The sequence below is a fragment of the Chlorocebus sabaeus genome, chromosome 1 (genome assembly GCF_047675955.1).
Source record: "Chlorocebus sabaeus isolate Y175 chromosome 1, mChlSab1.0.hap1, whole genome shotgun sequence".
In the NCBI taxonomy this organism is placed as follows: domain Eukaryota; kingdom Metazoa; phylum Chordata; class Mammalia; order Primates; family Cercopithecidae; genus Chlorocebus; species Chlorocebus sabaeus.
Window position 1 is genome coordinate 68,830,128 of NC_132904.1, and position 18,415 is coordinate 68,848,542.

The window sequence follows — 18,415 nt, forward strand, 5'->3', positions numbered from 1 at the left end:
CGCCTGAGCTCAGGAGTTCAAGACCAGCCTGGGCAACATGGTGAAACCCCATCTCTACTAAAACACAAAAAAGTTGCCGGGCATGGTGGCACATGCCTGTAATCCCAACTACTCAGGAGGTTGAGGCATGGGAACTGCTTGAACCCAGGAGGTGGAGGTTGCAGTGAGCTGAGATCATGCCACTGTACTCCAGCCTGGGCGGCACAGCAAGACTCTGTCTCAAAAATAAAATAAAATAAAAAATAAAATAAAATAAAATAAAATAAAATAAAATAAAATAAAATAAAATAAAAGTTGTGTAGAGACGGGGTTTCACAATGTTGCCCAGGCTGGTCTTGAACTCCTGGGTTCAAGCAATCCTTCTGCTTCAGCCTCCCAAAGTCTTGGGATTACAGGCATGAGCCACCACACTCGACCACTCTGTATGTTTTGAACATAGCACACCCCTTCTCTACTCACATTCAATTGCACCCACCTGTCAACCCTCCATACAGCTGTCCAAAACCTTCCGATACTTTGAGGCTCAAATGTCATTTTATTTCCTTGACTTCTTCAGTCAGAGATTCTCTTCTCTAAGCTCTTACGGTCCTTGCTATCTGTACCTCTGACTGGACCCTTTGTCAAATATTGTCTTGGTAATGTCTTAAGTCTTTATTATTACTAATTACTGTTCTTGCAAGCACCTTATATTTGCATAATGCCTTGTATTTTCTCAAGCGCTTTCATAAGTCCTCCAATTTGGGCCTTACAATAAGCCTATGGTGTAGGAAATATTCTCTACAGATGAGAAAATCAAGCTCAGAGAGCAAAAAAGAATTGCCAAGGTCACACAATTAGGTAATGGCTAAGCCATTCCTTGGACTCTAAACACTATTTGGCTCTTTGAGGGTAATAGTTTGCTACCAGAGAAAAGCGTTTGGAAGGCTGTGTCAAAGACTGACATTCCGTTAAGAGTATAATGAGGAGGAGGATGTAGAAACAGAGGTTTACATTCACAGAATTTCTTCTATGTTCTAGGGTTTAGGTTTGGGGTAAATGTACCATATTACCTCTAACTCTCCCAATAACCTTTCTTTTACAAATAAGGAGACAGTGCCTCTGGCAGGTATAGAAAATCGCTCCAGGTGTCAGAGCTATTTAGTGTTCTGCACACATATAATACCATAGCTTAAACACACAGCCTCTCTAGGAGTGAAGTTTAAAGTGGCAAAATAAGATCTCTAGTAGGGAGGTGAAGGCCCAGATTAGTTTTTTAAGCAGTTCAAGCACAAGACCACAACTAATACCTGTAGTCTAGATCATGCTTTCCAAAGGGTCGGAGCCTATTAGAAATGCAAAACCTCGGGTCCCACCCCAGACATACTCAATCAGAATCTGAGGGGAGGGTCCAGGAACCTGTGTTAACAAGCTCTCTAGGGGATTCTTATTTCCTTGGGAGCCTTATTGTTCTCAGCTGAGTTTTTGCTCTCCAAGGGCATGCATTCTCTCTGCTATGCTTGGTGAGGCTGGGCACACAGTGGGTGCTGGGTAGTTAACTTATACTGAGTAAAAAAGATAGTCAGATGAGACCATCCTTGGCATGTACTGGGGAGGGGGAGAAATATTATACAGAGCAGTTCCATTACCGCCAGCAGGGAGTCCTAGCCATCTCCTGAACTCCAGGGCACTTGTCCACTGGTTTGTGATGTGCCGGCTTGCACCGTCCTGTCGCCCATCTGAAGACACAGAGATGGGGAGGTCAGCTGGAGCAGGCCAGGCCCTGCAGACCCTGGAGCTGTGGGAATGGGGCACTCAGGCTGGTGGGGTTGGTCCAAGTCCTCTACCCCCAGAAGGGCCCTATGCCAACCCAGCTTCTGCCCCACTCATCTTTATTCAGCTGCCACTTGGAGCTGAGAAGAGAAGCTGATTTATAGCCCGCTCTGGCTGCGTTTCTGCCGTGTTTTATTGTTTTAATTGTACATATGAGAGGCACTCAAAATGCTTGCTTGCATTTCTGACAGCCCCAGACACCCAATGTTTATAACAGTTACTTATAAGCAGCCAGCGGCATCCCGGGCTGGGTGACTTGTTTACTGTTACCACTAATTTATTACCTCCTCCATCTGAGGATTAGGGCCCCCACCCATCAGCCAGCCACAAGTGGAACGCTCCTGGAGTGGGCATGGGTAGGGCTCAAGGCACTGAATGGAATGTGGTCGAGATCAGGGAATAGGTTGGCAGAGGAACAGCTATGATCCTCATACTTCTCTCCACATTTATTCCATCTCACAGACATTCTAAGCTGTGCCCTCTGCTTTTTTCTTCTTCCCCGTCATTTTCATCCTCCAAAGCCCAACTCAAATTCCACTTCTTTTAAGAATATTACGTTGGGTGCAGTGGCTTACGCCTGTAGTCCCAGCACTTTGGGAGGCCGAGGTGGGTGGATCACCTGAGGTTTGGAGTTAGAATCCAGCCTGGCCAACATGGTGAAACTCCATCTCTACTAAAAATACTAGTAAAATAAAAATAAAAATAAAAATAAAAATTAGCCAGGCGTGGTGGTGGTACCTATAATCCCAGCTACTTTGGAGGCTGAGGCAGGAGAATCGCTTGAACCCAGGAGGCAGAGGTTACAATGAGCCAAGATCGTGCCATTGCACTCCAGTCTGGGCAATAAGAGCGAAACTCTGTCTCAAAAACAAAAAAACAAAACAAAACAAAAGAACATTACTTGCTCTGATAGTGAGCCTAGAGCTTTAAGAACATTAGAAATCACACGGCAGACAGGGGTACTGGAGGCCAGATAATCCAATGACTCATGGCAAGAATCCCCTTTACGGAATCCATGATGGGCAGATATCTCAGCTGTTAGTACCCCTTGAGTGGTGAGGTATCTCCCAGGCAGGCTTCCTGCTTTACACTTTGCCAAAACCCATCTCCACAGAGAAATTCTGCATTAAATGTCACTGTGCTTTAAATATATATATGATTATCTCTAATCATCCTAACAACCCTATAAGATGGGTATTGTTATTACTACGTTACAGATGAGAAAACTGAAATTCAGAGACTGTAAGTCATTTACTCAAGATCACATATCTAGTGAGTAACAGAGCTTAGATGAATCATTCAGATATCTGGTACTGAAGCCCAAACTTTCTCTAGGACACCAATGTGCCTCTGAAGATGCCACTCTGAGGGCTGGAGAGAAAGGAAAGAACAATCAGGCCAACAAGATTTCCATACCAAGCACCCTTGGGTTACCTGAACCAGTAAGACTGCCCTCTACCCAGAAACACCAACGTTGACAAAAGTGGACCCAGCTGAGTAGGCTTCTTGCTAAAGAGCAATGCTCACATGACACAGGAGAAGAGTGAAACTAGGAATGGCATAACCAATGACAAAGTCTCAGCAAGGATGGCAAAGAAGTTTCTTTCCTCCCTAGGCTGTGTCTGTTCTCAGCAGGTAAAACGGACACAAAGCATCTTTGATATCTTTTAGTTTTCTTGCCTGGATCCTCTTTCCTGCTCACACCTTAAATGCTGGTATCCTGAGTAAAGGACTTGTTCTCCTACCACCCCCTCACTTTACTTTCATTGGGCAATTTCGGTCACATCCATTGTTTTAACTCCCAAGCAAATGGAAAATACTCCTAAATCCCTGTCTCCTGCCAAACTACTCCTTTGAGCTCTCCAGACCCACATATCTAACTATTTACTCAAACTAGAAACTGAGGTATCACCATGCATACCTCCTTTTCCATCAGTTCTCACAATCCACTGAGTACTCAATCTTCTAATATTCTGCTAACATCTATTTACTGTATTCCCAAAGATCACCTTTAGGAATCTCCAGATATTTTAAATGTATTTTTGGAGGACAGGAGCATAGCTTCTTATCAGATTCCCAAAGGAGTCCATTATCCCTAAAAAGTCAAGAACCATTGATAATCTTTCCCCTCCAATTCCTCTTCTACCCTGTCAGAATGGTCCATCTAAAATGCAAGTGTGAATTTGACATTGTCCTGCTTAAAATCCTTTAACGGCCTTCAGAATAGAGAATGAGCTCCCTAGAACTGCCTTACAAGGTCCTTCCCATGTGTAACCTTCTTCACTCTCTGGCCTTATTTCTTGTTGTTCTCCTCAATCCTGCAGCAGATGATTCCACCTGCTGTCATTCCCTAACCCCCACCCAACGCCTCTGCATACACTGTTCCCTCTGTCTGGAAGGTCCATCCCTCTTAGCTTTCCTGGCAATCTCCAACTCATCCTTAAGACCCAATTCAAGGTCACTTACCCTGTGATACTTCCCAGACACCAGTCTGCTCACTTCTCAGGTGGAGCTCACCACTACTTACATCAGTGCTGCCTACATATTTGTACAGCTACCACTGCATTTATCACTCTGCATTGTGATTCCTTGTTTACAGGCTTGTCTCTGTAAATGACTGGGAGCACTGTTGAGGGGCTAGACTATGTATAATCATTTATATAATCCTAGCAACTGGCAGAGTGCCTGACATTCAGTAAGAACATGCTGAATTATACATAAATGAAACCAATAAGCAATTACAACTGTAGAGCACTTTACAATCCACACATCACACATTTTATCTCTTGATATTCACAACAATACTAATACAGAAGAAAAGGAATGTATCATTGGAGGTTAGAGAGGTCTTTCCAAAGCCACAAACTACACCTTTCTTCAGTACTAACTGCAGGCCAAGGGCCACAGAAATATCCATTAGAAATTTAGTGAACTTCTTGGACTTAGCACTGACTCCATAGTCTACTATAATAGTGAAGGACTGTCCAACTTTCCTGAGCTTGTGACCTTCCTGTGAATTTGCCTAGACACACTCGAGGGAAAGGGAATTACAGCTCTTGTTCTACTCTACCTTCCTTACCCATCCCTACAAGTCAGGTAATTTTTCATGAAAAAGTCAATCCAATACAAAAATAAGAGAACTACAGGATTCTTTTGTTTGTATTTCATCCATGAGAATGAATCAGAGCTGGGTATGGTGTCTTGCATACAATTGGCAGTCAATACATATTGGCTGAATGGCTAAAAAAAATGAGGTTTCCTTAAACAGAAAAAGGAAAGACATGGTTAAGAAGAAGCTAAAGGCTGAGGCTGATGAGAGAGAAGAGCCCTGAGATGATTCTAAAGCACTATCACTATCCAGGTCCAAGTCAGAACGTTCAGTGCACTAAGTTGGACGGCATGCCACATCTAAACCGATACACCCAGGAAAATAAAGCCAGCTGCCAGAAAACTGTGGCAGACAAAAGTAATCTAGAATTAAGAAAAAAAAAAAAAAAAGGTGGAGAGGTAGATCTTGCAAGCCACAGTGAGTTTATCAATGATTCCTGACAAACTTCTAGGATGTTATTATTATTTTTTAAACAGTTGGTTGTTTTTGTTTTTGTTTTGAGACAGGGTCTTGCTCTGTCACCCAGGCTGGAGTGCAGTGGCGTGATCTCAGCTCACTACAACCTCTGACTCCTGGGTTCAAGTGATTCTTGTGCCTCAGCCTCCTGAGTAGCTGGGACTACAGGCATGCACCACCACACCTGGCTAAATTTTGTATTTTTAGTAGAAACGGGGTTTTGCCATGTTGGCCAGGCTGGTCTTGAACTCCTAGCCTCATGTGATCTGCCTGCCTCAGCCTCCCAAAGTGCTGGGACTACAAGTGTGAACCACGGTGCCCAGCATGTTGTACCAGTTCTTAAACACTTGGGTAATTACTGGGTACCAGTATGGGTTCCCTAAGAACAATAAATCAATATGCCAGAATAACCTGATTTCCTTTTCTGGAAAGGGTTATTAGACAAGAAAATAAGACAAATGCTAGAAACATTTTAATTTTAGCAAGAAATCTGGGGAAAAAGCTCTTAAAATTTTGTGAACAAAGCAGAGGAATGGAGGATGGAAAAGAATGAAAGTTGATAGAATTACACCTGAGAATGCTGAATAATGCATCAAAATTATCTTGATCATGTGCTCTAGGACTCTGTATTTAATAAAGTCCTTATAAACATTTTAATCCAAGTAAGAGCATGATGGCAGGGGATCTTGTCTGTCTAACTCATCAGTGCTTAAAACACTACCTGGTACACAGGAATGTGATCAATAAATACTTTTGAATAAATAAGTGAATCCACAGAAAGCCTACTACTAAATTTGCAGATCATATGAAATAAGAAGAGATGGTTAATATTTTAATTGTTATTTCATAAGCGGACATGATAGCCTTTTCAAATATTTTTGTTGTCTATCTCTCTCTATCTACCTACCTACCCAGAATGTAGGCTGTCTGGCATAAGAGTTAAAAATAATCCAGAGGTTGGCCAGGAAAAAGAAAAGAAAAGAAAAGAGAAAAGAAAAGAAGAAAGAAAAAAAAACTAAGAAAAATAAATTATGTAACCTTGAACTAGGAATGCAAAAAAAAAATCATGTGGAGCAGGGTTGGCAAACTACAGCCTCTGGGCCAAATCCAAAAAGTTAGCCAGGCGTGGTGGTGGGCGCCTGTAGTCCCAGCTACTGGGTAGGCTGAGGCAGGAGAATGGTGTGAATCCAGGAGGTGGAGCTTGCAGTGAGCTGAGATCTCGACACTGCACTCCAGCCTGGGCGACAGAGCGAGACTCCGTCTCAAAAAAGCAAAACAAAACATGAATGTACATCGTGGAGACCAGTGTGAGAGCAGAAGTTGGACTAGATAGATGGCTTCATAGCTCTGAGATTCTGTGAAATAAAAAAAACGTTTAATGAGCCCTGCTAGAATCCTGACAGCAGATGAGAAGGCACTCAAAAGAATCCCCTCCTGTCTACCTGGCCCTGCCCTCTCAACAAATGCTCCACTTTGCTTTTTGGTGAGAGCACCTGTATTAGTTCATTTTCACACTGCTGATAAAGACATACCTGAAACTGGGAACAAAAAGAGGTTTAATTGGACTTACAGTCCTACATGGCCGGGGAGGCCTCAGAATCATGGCAGAAGGTAAAAGGCACTTCTTACATGGCAGCGGCAGGAGAAAAATGAGGATGAAGCAAAAGGGGGAAACCCCTAACAAACCCATCAGCTCTCAAGAGACTTATTCACTATCACAAGAATAGCATGGGAAAGACTGGCCGCCATGTTTCAATTACCTCCCACTAGGTCCCTCCCACAACACATGGGAATTCCGGGAAATACAATTCAAGTTGAGATGTGAATAGAGACACAGCCAAACCATATTAGCACCTAAACTGAAGACAGAGCTGAGCACTGCAATGCTGCGCCTGAATGAGAAGAGGATAGCCCATAAGCTGAGTCCCCACATATCAGGCTGCAAATAGAGGGCAAGGGGGTACTCATGAAATTCTCTGTTTAAAACATAAACACAATTCCTCCAGCTCAGTGGGGAATCCAAGGACACAAAGATTGTGGCCTGCACATGAGGAGGAAAGAAAGGACATATGGGTAGATGAGAGTTCAAATAACCACACAAAAGGCCAAGATCTAGAGAACATTCAAAAGAGCAGCTGAGGGCAGGTTGCAACTATTGTCAAGGACAGGGAAGCCTTTGTGGAGGATCTAGTGTTAGCAATGGAGCCTTAAGAGAAGGACTAGGTTTAGAGAGGTGAAAGGGAAGGAAGAGGGTAACTTCACACTTTACCTGGGCAGCAATGCCTTAATGCTCTTGGATACTCCTCTCATGCCACTGATTTGAGAAACCTTCTCCCTGGGGCGGCAACAACACTGCTACTCTGAGTTACCACATACCATGTCAGTCTCGCGGCCTTACAGCTCTGAAGGCTGAGCATACTGCTCCCCTTGGCTGAACTTCCCCCTAGGTCAATGTTCTGGCTCTCGGGTAGTCAGAGAGGCTGTCTGTCCTCCTGGCATCACTGCTAACACTAAAGCAGCCACTGCTCAGCCACCCTGTTGCTGGCAATCTCAGAGGGATCTCAGCCTCTGTGAATGGTCCAGGACAAGGGGAAAGCAGTGGGGACAGTCTGGATAAACAAAAGCTCAAATGTAAAATACTCATTTCTGACTGCAGCCAAAGCAAACAGCTTTTTTTTCAACCCCACTTTGGATGAAGTACTCACCAGACACAACATAGACTGACTTGCTGAGGTACCCTCTAACAGACACATGATCAAGCCCTAGTGCAAACTCAAACACCCACCTTGCACATTCAGTCTCCAAGACTCACCCCACAGTCTCTTCATTCTGAAGTTCAAACCACCACCAACACAACATCCCAGATATCCCAGAGAAGGCACTGACGATGACCTCATTTTATAAGGATAGACATCAAGGCACAGAGAAGGTCCACTATTTGTCCTAGATCATAGAGCAAGCTGAGGGGATAGTCCCAGAGACACGATTGCATTTTACATTTACGAGGGAGGAAAAGCAGTATTCAGAGTAGTATTATTTAGGGAATTCTGAGGCTGAGGAATCCAGTAAGGCTGTTGTCTAGTTCTGGGGCAGGAATGGGGCAAGGTAAGTCTGCAGGAAATAGGAGAGGAACAAATCCACATTCCACGCAGTTGCCTTAATTATTTTACTGAAAGGTGCTCCGTTGTCCACTCATCTGCAGCTCTACAGGCTGAAGCACTTTCGGGAAAACATCAGTTGAAATGTACTTCCTACCCCCAATTAGGTCATGAAATCAGGCCTCTATTTCTTTCCCCAAGACTTCTTCTAAAGTGACATAAAGTTAGAGCCAAGGGACTGTGAAAAGCAGCTGTTCCAAGCCCTTTGAATTCTTCATGAGTCCACAGAGGTAAAGAACACACAGGCTTTCACTCTGAGTTGCTGGTAGAGCTGACACCACAGAGCAAGACTGCATGAAAGACACAAGAGGAGAGCTCTCAGAGAAGCAGGACAGCCCACACTTACCTTCCAAAGAATGGATTCCCTGTTCCTTGGCGGTCTTGTAAACACTGCTGAAATCATCTCCAAGGTTTGGATCAGCCCCAGCAGCAAGCAGGACCTGGACCACACTAGAAGAAAGCACAAAGACAGAAGTGTCAAAAGCAAGAAAGGCCCAGGAGGTACAGACCCAGATCTGGAAGCATGTGTGGGGACTCATGTGAGTGATACAGTGGAAAAAAAACCATGAACTCTGGGAGTGTAAAAGACAAGGATAGGAAAGGCAGGGATAGGAAATCTTAGCTGGATGCAGTGAATAATGACTGTAATCCCAGCACTTTGGGAGGCCAAGACGGGAGGATTACTTGAGTCCAGGAGTTCAAGACCAGTTTGGGCAACACAGTGAAACTTCATTAAAAAAAAAAAAAAAAAAGGCAGCAGCCTCTGAAACTTACCAGCTGAGAAGCTTGGGACAAGTTACTTAACACCTTTCTAAGGCCCAGTTTCCACAGTTATAAAATACAAACTGTTTATCCAACAATTACTTATCAAATGCCTACCATGTTCTAGTCCCTGTTCCAGCTGCTGAGGTCTGTGACCTCAAGGAACTAGGGCCAGTCTGCTGAGAAAACCAATAATTAGGTATAAAGTTACAGCTCAAAGTGTGATAAAGGTTATTACAGGAGAAATGTGCAGCAGAACAAGAAACAGGATCAAGAAAACCCTTACGGTATCATCAGCAAGATGGCAGAACAGGACTCCCCAGCACTTGCTCCCCAGCAGAAACATCAATTTGAACAATTATCCACAGGCAAAAATACCTTCACAAGAGCTAAGTAAACCAAATGAGAGATTACAGCACCTGAGCATAGCACAGGGGTAAAGAAAAGGTTACCTACAGAGAGTAGGAAGACAGTTTCCCCTTACCCATATCACCCCTCCCCCAACTCCAGGCGGTACACATGGAGAGAGTTACACTCATGGGGGCAGAAGAGGGAAGTGAGGGCTGGACTTTGCCTTGGACCCTGAATCCAGGCCCACCCCAGTAAAACTCAGTGCCTGGAAGGCTCCCAAAATCCTGGTGGTTACCCTCAGACTAAGCCTCTAGCCTCCCTGGTGCCAGGACATACCCCACAGCCCCAGGCTCCAGATCTGCCTCCTAGCCAGACCGACCTTAGCAGCCCCAGACTCTGGCCCTAGTGCCAGGCCAGCCCCAGCAGTCATGGGCTCTGGGCCCACCCTAACACGAGCCCAGCCCCTACAGTCTCAGGCTTCAGGCCCGCCTTGCAGATTCAATCTCTAGGCCCATCCTAGAACCAGGGTAGCCTTGGTGGCCCAGGGCTCTAGACTTCCCCCAGAACTAGCTGGGGCATGAATCCAGGCTTCAGGTCTGCCCTAGCACCAGGTCGGCCTGACAGCCTTAGTTATCAGGCCTATACCAGCAGACCCAGCCTCCAGGTCCACCCCAGGCCCCAGCCCAGCCCACAGCCAAGTTAGTCCACACAGTCCAGAGCTTTAGGCCTGCCCTAGCACCAGGTCAGTACCCCTGGCCTCAGGCACTGGGCCAGCACCTGCAGACACAGGCTCTAGGCCTGCTCAGTTTCACACCAGTCCCTGTGGCCCCACATTTCAGGCCAGCTCTAGCAGCCCCCAGGCCCATCCCAGTAGACCCAGTACTGAGCTGGCTCCCACAAATCCAGACTCCAGGATAGCCCCCGTGGACCCAGGTCACAGGCTGGCCCTCATTGCCCTAGTACCCAGGCTAGCCCTCCCAGACCTACACCCTCTGGAGCAGTACTGCATATCCAGGCTCTAGACCATCACCCACAGACCCAGGCTCCGTGCCTGCCCAGGAACAGGCCAGCCCAGGCTCCAGGCCAGTCCCCACGCCACAGACTTCAGTGAACCCAAAGTCTAGGCCTGCTCCAGCAGATCTGAGGTCCAGACCCACTCCGATAGATGCCAGTAACAGCCTGGCCCCCATGGACTGAGACTCCAGGACCATCCCTATATACCCACATTCCAGGCCAGCCCTTGTGGACCCAGGGCCCAGGCCCAATCCCCATAAACTAAGGCTCCAGGTCTGCTCCAATACCAGACCAACCCCTGTGGACTCAGGCTCCAGGCCCATCCACTTGGACACAGGTGCCAGGTCAATCCCAATGACTAACCATTCCCTGCAGATTCAGGCTTAAGGCCTATCCCATCACACGGTCAGTCCCTGTGTACTTAGGCTTCAGGCTGGCCCCCACAGATACAGGCTCTAGGCCCACCCCTGTGGTCCCAATCAACAGGTCCACTCCAATGGCACCAGGCTCCAAGCTCAACCCTAAGGACCCAGGCACCGGGTCAGCTCACCTGCTGACCTACGCACCAGGCCAGCCTGCCTGAGGACTCTAGCACCAAGCTCATTCATGAACCACACAAGACAGCCTGTCCCGAATCTCTGGACAGGCTGAATGATGAAGGGCTTTCCCAGGCAAAGCCAATCTGCAAAGACTGGAGTAAGTCCCCACTTTTTCACATGTTCAGACACCAAAGCATGGCCGCAAGAATCAAGAACAATCAGGGAAACTTGATCCCACCCAAAGAACAAAATGAAGGACCAGTAACCAACCCTAAAGAAATGGATATTCATAACCTGCTTCACAAATAATTCAAAATAATTGTTTTAAGAACGTTTAGCAAACATTAAGAAAATATAGAGAAACAATTTAGCAAAATCAGGAAAACAATAAATATTCCAAACAAATTTAAGAGATTGAAATTATGTTTTTAAAAAACATCAAAAGAAATCCTGGAGCCGAAAAATATAATGAATCAAATGAAACTGCAATATAGAGCATCAACAGCAGAACTGAAAAGCAGAAGACAGAATATGTGAACTCAAAAATGAGCTATTTGAAAATAGGAAGACAAATGGCTTCCAATAAGATTCAGTCCAAATAAGACTACACCAAGACATATTATAATTAAACTATCAAAAATTAAAGACAAAGAAGGATTCTGAAAGCAGTGAGAGCAAAAAAGCAAGTAATATATAAGGGACTTCCAATAAGGCTGACAGTGGATTTCACATTATAAATCTTATAGGCCAGGAGAGAACAGGATGATAAATTCAAAATGTTGAATGAAAAAAAACCCTGTCAACTAAGAAGACTATACCCAGCAAAACTATTCTTCAGAAATCAAGGAAAGATAAAGACTTTCCCAGAGAAATAAAAGCCAAGGGAGTTTATCACCACGAGACCTGTCTTATATTTCTTAGACAGGTCTGATGGTGATAAATTTACAAGAAATGCTAAAGAGAGTGCTTCATGTTGAAAGAAAAGGACGCTAATTAGCAACACAAAAACACGAAAGTATAAAACTCACTGGAAGCCTGAGAAACATGCTGAAACCCCATCTCCACCAAAAACGGACAAATACAAACATTAGCCAGGCATGGTGTTACATGCCAGTAGTCTCAGCTACTTGGGAAGCTGAGGCAGGAAAATCACTTGAGCTTGGGGGACAGAGATTGTAGTGAGCTAAGATCAACCACTGCACTCCAGCCTGGGTGACAGAATGAGACTCTATCTCAAAACAGACAAACAAAACACCCGATAAACCTCACTGGTAATGGTAAGCACATAGTCAAATTCAGAATACCACGATACTGTAAATGGTGGTAAGTAAATCACTTTTATCTTTAGTATTAAGGTCAAAATACAAAACTGCTAAAAATAATAATAGATACAATAATTTGTTAAGGGATATATAATACAAAATATGTAAATTGTGACACTAAAAATACAGAATATGTTTGTGGCGGGTGTGGAATAAGTGTAAAGTAACCACAAAGCAAAGCCTAAAGTAGATTCATAAAAGGTAAAAAGTAAAGAATATAAGTATACTACTAAAGAAAATCACCTAATGGGGGGTCAGTTCCAAGACGGCCAAATAGGAAGAGCTCCAGCCTCCAGCTCCCAGCATGAGCGACACAGAAGATGGGTGATTTCTACATTTCCAACTGAGGCACCAGATTCATCTCACTGGGGAGTGTCAGACAGTGGGTGCAGGACTGTGGGTGCAGCCCAACAAGCGAGAGCCCAAGGCACCACCTCAACCAGGAAGCACAAGGGAGAAGGGAATTCCCTTTCCTAGACAAGGGAAACCATGACACACAACACCTGGAAAATCGGGTCACTCCCACCCTAATACTGTGCTTTACAAAGGGTCTTAGCAAACAGCACACCAGGAGATTATATCCTGCGCCTGGCTCAGAGGGTCCCATGCCCATGGAGCCTCCCTCATTGCTAGCACAGCAGTCTGAGATCTAACTGCAAGGCAGCAGCAAGGCTGGGGGAGGGGCGCCCGCCACTGCTGAGGCTTAGGTAGGTAAACAAAGTCCCTGGGAAGCTCGAACTGGGTGGAGCCCACTGCAGCTCAAGGAGGCCTGCCTGCCTCTGTAGACTCCACCTCTGGGGACAGGGCATAGGCAAACAAAAGGCAGCAGAAACCTCTGCAGATGTAAATGTCTCTGTCTGACAGCTTTGAAGAGAGTAGTGGTTCTCCCAGCATGGAGTCTGAGATCTGAGACCAGACAGACTGCCTGCTCAAGTAGGTCCCTGATCCCCGATTAGCCTAACTGGGAGACATCCCCCACTAGGGGCAGACTGACACCTCACACCTCACACCTCACATGGCCAGGTACACCTCTGAGACGAAGCTATCAGAGGAACGATCAGACAGCAACATTAGCCATTCAGCAATATTCACTTTTCTGCAGCCTCCGCTGCTGATACCCAGGCAAACAGGGTCTGCACTGAACCTCAAGCAAACTCCAACAGACCTGCAGCTGAGGGTCCTGACTGTTAGAAGGAAAACTAACAAACAGAAAGGACATCCACACCAAAACCCCATCTGTATGTCACCATCATCAAAGACCAAAGGTAGATAAAACCACAAAGATGGGGAAAAAGCAGCGTAGAAAAGCTGGAAATTCTAAAAACCAGAGCGCCTCTCCCCTTCCAAAAGAACGCAGTTCCTCGCCAGCAACCGAACAAAGCTGCTTGGAGAATGACTTTGATGAGCTGAGAGAAGAACGCTTCAGACAATCAAACTTCTCTGAGCTAAAGGAGGAAGTACGAACCCAGCACAAAGAAGCTAAAAACCTTGAAAAAAGATTTGACGAATGGCTAACTAGAATAACCAATGTAGGGAAGTCCTTAAAAGACCTGATAGAGATGAAAACCATGACATGAGAACTACGTGACAAATGCACAAGCTTCAGTAACCGACTTGATCAACTGGAAGAAAGGGTATCAGTAATTGAAGATCAAATGAATGAAATGAAGCGAGAAGAGAAGTTTAAAGAAAAAAGAGTAAAAAGAAATGAAAAAAGCCTCCAAGAAATATGGGACTATGTGAAAAGACCAAATCTACGTCTGATTGGTGTAGGTGAAAGTGATGGGAGAATGTAACCAAGTTGGAAGATACTCTGCAGGATATTATCCAGGAGAACTTCCCCAACCTAGCAAGGCAGGCCAACATTCAAATTCAGGAAATACAGAGAACGCCACAAAGATACTCCTTGAGAAGAGCAGCTCCAAGACACATAATTGTCAGATTCACCAAAGCTGAAATGAAGGAAAAAATGTCAAGGGCAGCCAGAGAGAAAGGTCGGGTTACCCACAAAGGGAAGCCCATCAGACTAACAGCGGATCTCTCGGCAGAAACTCTATAAGCCAGAAGAGAGTGGGGGCCAATATTCAACATTCTTAAAGAAAAGAATTTTCAACCGGAATTTCATATCCAGCCAAACTAAGTTTCACAAGTGAAGGAGAAATAACATCCTTTACATACAAGCAAATGCTGAGAGATTTTGTCACCACCAGGCCTGCCCTATGTGAGCTCCTGAAGGAAGCACTAAACATGGAAAGGAACAACTGGGACCAGCCACTGCAAAAACATGCCAAAATGTAAAGACCATCGAGGCTAGGAAGAAACTGCATCAACTAATGAGCAAAATAACCAGCTAACATCATAATGACAGGATCAAGTTCACACATAACAATATTAACCTTAAATGTAAACGGGCTAAATGCTCCAATTAAAAGACACAGACTGGCAAATTGGATAAAGAGTCAAGACCCATCAGTTTGCAGTATCCAGGAGACCCATCTCATGTGCAGAGACACACATAGGCTCAAAATAAAGGGATGGAGGAAGATCTACCAAGCAAATGGAAAACAAAAAAAAAACGCAGGGGTTGCAATCCTAGTCTCTGATAAAACAGACTTTAAACCAACGAAGATCAAAAGAGACAAAGAAGGCCATTACATAATGGTAAAGGGATCAATTCAACAAGAAGAGCTAACTATCCTAAATATATATGCACCCAATACAGGAGCACCCAGATGCATAAAGCAATTCCTTAGAGACTTACAAAGAGACTTAGACTCCCAAACGATAATAATGGGAGACTTTAACACCCCCTGTCAACATTAGACAGATCAATGAGACAGAAAGTTAACAAGGATAACCAGGAATTGAACTCAATTCTGCACCAACTGGACCTAATAGACATCTACAGAACTCTCCACCCCAAATCAACAGAATATACACTCTTCTGAGCACCACATCACACTTATTCCAAAATTGACCACATAGTTGGAAGTAAAGCACTCCTCAGCAAATGTAAGAGAACAGAAATTATAACAAACCATCTCTCAGACCACAGTGCAATCAAACTAGAACTCAGGATTAAGAAACTAAATCAAAACCACTCAACTACATGGAAACTGAACAACTTGCTTCTGAATGCCTACTGGGTACATAACAAAATGAAGGCAGAAATAAAGATGTTCTTTGAAACCAATGAGAACAAAGATACAACATACCAGAATCTCAGGGACACATTTAAAGCAGTGTGTAGAGGGAAATTTATAGCACTAAGTGCCCACAAGAGAAAGCAGGAAAGATCTAAAATTGACATCCTAACATCACAATTAAAAGAACTAGAGAAGCAAGAGCAAACACATTCAAAAGCTAGCAGAAGACAAGAAATAACTAAGATCAGAGCAGAACTGAAGGAGCTAGAGACACAAAAAATCCTTCAAAAAAATCAATGAATCCAGGAGCTGGTTTTTTGAATAGATCAACAAAATTGATAGACCACTAGCAAGACTAATAAAGAAGAGAAGAGAGAAGAATCAAATAGACGCAATAAAAAATGATAAAGGGGTATCACCATCGACCCCAGAGAATTACAAACTACCATCAGAGAATACTATAAACACCTCTACGCAAATAAACTAGAAACCCTAGAAGAAATGAATAAATTCCTGGACACATACACTCTCCCAAGACTAAACCAGGAGACGTTGAATCCCTGAATAGACCAGTAACAGGCTCTGAAATTGAGGCAATAATTAATAGCCTACCAACTAAAAAAAGTCCAGGACCAGACGAATTCACCAGAAGTACAAGGAGGAGTTGGTACCATTCCTTCTGAAACTATTCCAATCAATAGAAAAAGAGGGAATCCTCCCTAACTCATTTTATGAGGCCAACATCATCCTGATACCAAAGCCTGGCAGAGACACAACAAAAAAGGGGAATTGAGGACCAATATCCCTGATGAACACTGATGCAAAAATCCTCAGTAAAATACTGGCAAACCGAATCCAGCAGCACATCAAAAAGCTTATCCACCGTGATCAAGTGGGCTTCATCCCTGGGATGCAAGGCTGGTTCAATATACACAAAACAATAAATGTAATACAGCATATAAACAGAACCAAAGACAAAAACCACATGATTATCTCAACAGATGCAGAAAAGACTTTTGACAAAATTCAACAGCCCTTCATACTAAAAACTTTGAATAAACTCGGTATTGATGGAACGTATCTCAAAATAGTAAGAGCTATTTATGACAAACCCACAGCCAGTATCACAATGAATGGGCAAAAACTGGAAGCATTCCCCTTGAAAACTGGCACAAGACAGGGATGCCCTCTCTCACCACTCCTATTCAACATAGTGTTAGAAGTTCTGGCCAGGGCAATCAGGCAAGAGAAAGAAATAAAAGGTATTCAGTTAGGAAAAGAGAAAGTCAAATTGTCCCTGTTTGCAGATGACATGATTGTATATTTAGAAAACCCCATCGTCTCAGCCCAAAATCCCCTTAAGCTGATAAGCAACTTCAGCAAAGTCTCAGGATACAAAATCAATGTGCAAAAATCACAAGCATTCTTATACACCAGTAACAGACAAATAGAGAGCCAAATCATGAATGAACTCCCATTCACAATAGATTCAAAGAGAATACCTAGGAATCCAACTTACAAGGGATGTGAAGGACCTCTTCAAGGAGAACTACAAACCACTGCTCAATGAAATAAAAGAGAACACAAACAAATGGAAGAACATTCCATGTTCATGGATAGGAAGAATCAATATCGTGAAAATGGCCATACTGTCCAAGGTAATTTATAGATTCAATGCCATCCCCATTAAGCTACCAATGACTTTCTTCACGGAATTGGAAAAAACTACTTTAAAGCTCATATGGAACCAAAAAAGAGCCCACATTGCCAAGACAATCCTAAGCAAAAAGAACAAAGCTGGAAGCATTACACTATCTGACTTCAAACTATACTACAGTATAGTACATACAGTAACCAAAACAGCATGGTACTGGTACCAAAACAGAGATATAGACCAATGGAACAGAACAGAGCCCTCAGAAATAGTACCACACATCTACAACCATCTGATCTTTGACAAACCTGACAAAAACAAGAAATGGGGAAAGGATTCCCTATTCGACAAATGGTGCTGGGAAAACTGGCTAGCCATAAGTAGAAAGCTGAAACTGGATCCCTTCCTTACACCTTATACAAAAATTAATTCAAGATGAATTAGAGACTTAAATATTAGATTAAAACCCTAGAAGAAAACCTAGGCAATACCATTCAGGACATAAGCATGGGCAAGGACTTTATGTCTAAAACACCAAAAGCAACGGCAAGAAAAGCCAAAATTGACAAATGGGATCTCATTAAACTAAAGAGCTTCTGCACAGCAAAAGAAACTACCATGAGTGAACAGGCAACCTACAGAATGGGAGAATATCTTTGCAATCTACTCATCTGACAAAGGGCTAATATCCAGAACCTACAAAGAACTCAAACAAATTTACAAGAAAAAAAATAAACAACCCCATCAAAAAGTGGGCAAAGGATATGAACAGACACTTCTCAAAAGAAGACATTTATGCAGCCAACAGACACATGAAAAAATGCTCACCATCACTAGCCATCAGAGAAATGCAAATCAAAACCACAATGAGATACCATCTCACAGCAGTTAGAATGGTGATCATTAAAAAGTCAGGAAACAACAAGTGCTGGAGAGGATATGGAGAAATAAGAACATTTTTATACTGTTGGTGGGACTGTAAACTTGTTCAACCATGGTGAAAGACAGTGTGGCAATTCCTCAAGGATCTAGAACTAGAAATACCATTTGACCCAGCCATCCCACTACTGGGTATATACCCAAAGGATTATAAAT

At 43.8% G+C, this 18,415-nt stretch overlaps 1 protein-coding gene across 2 annotated transcripts in view; it reads right to left on the reverse strand.

The window, feature by feature from the left end:
* CLPB (ClpB family mitochondrial disaggregase) overlaps window positions 1-18,415 on the reverse strand; it is a 147,443-nt gene that overhangs the window by 77,938 nt on the left and 51,090 nt on the right. The window contains exons 4-5 of one of the 2 annotated variants that reach the window (XM_008020023.3): window positions 8,879-8,982; window positions 1,626-1,715 (exon numbers count right to left, since the gene is read on the reverse strand). In XM_008020023.3, the coding sequence (XP_008018214.1) occupies window positions 1,626-1,715; window positions 8,879-8,982 (194 nt within the window). The remainder of the gene's footprint in view (window positions 1-1,625; window positions 1,716-8,878; window positions 8,983-18,415) is intronic. The other variant, XM_008020024.3, reaches the window with a different exon arrangement.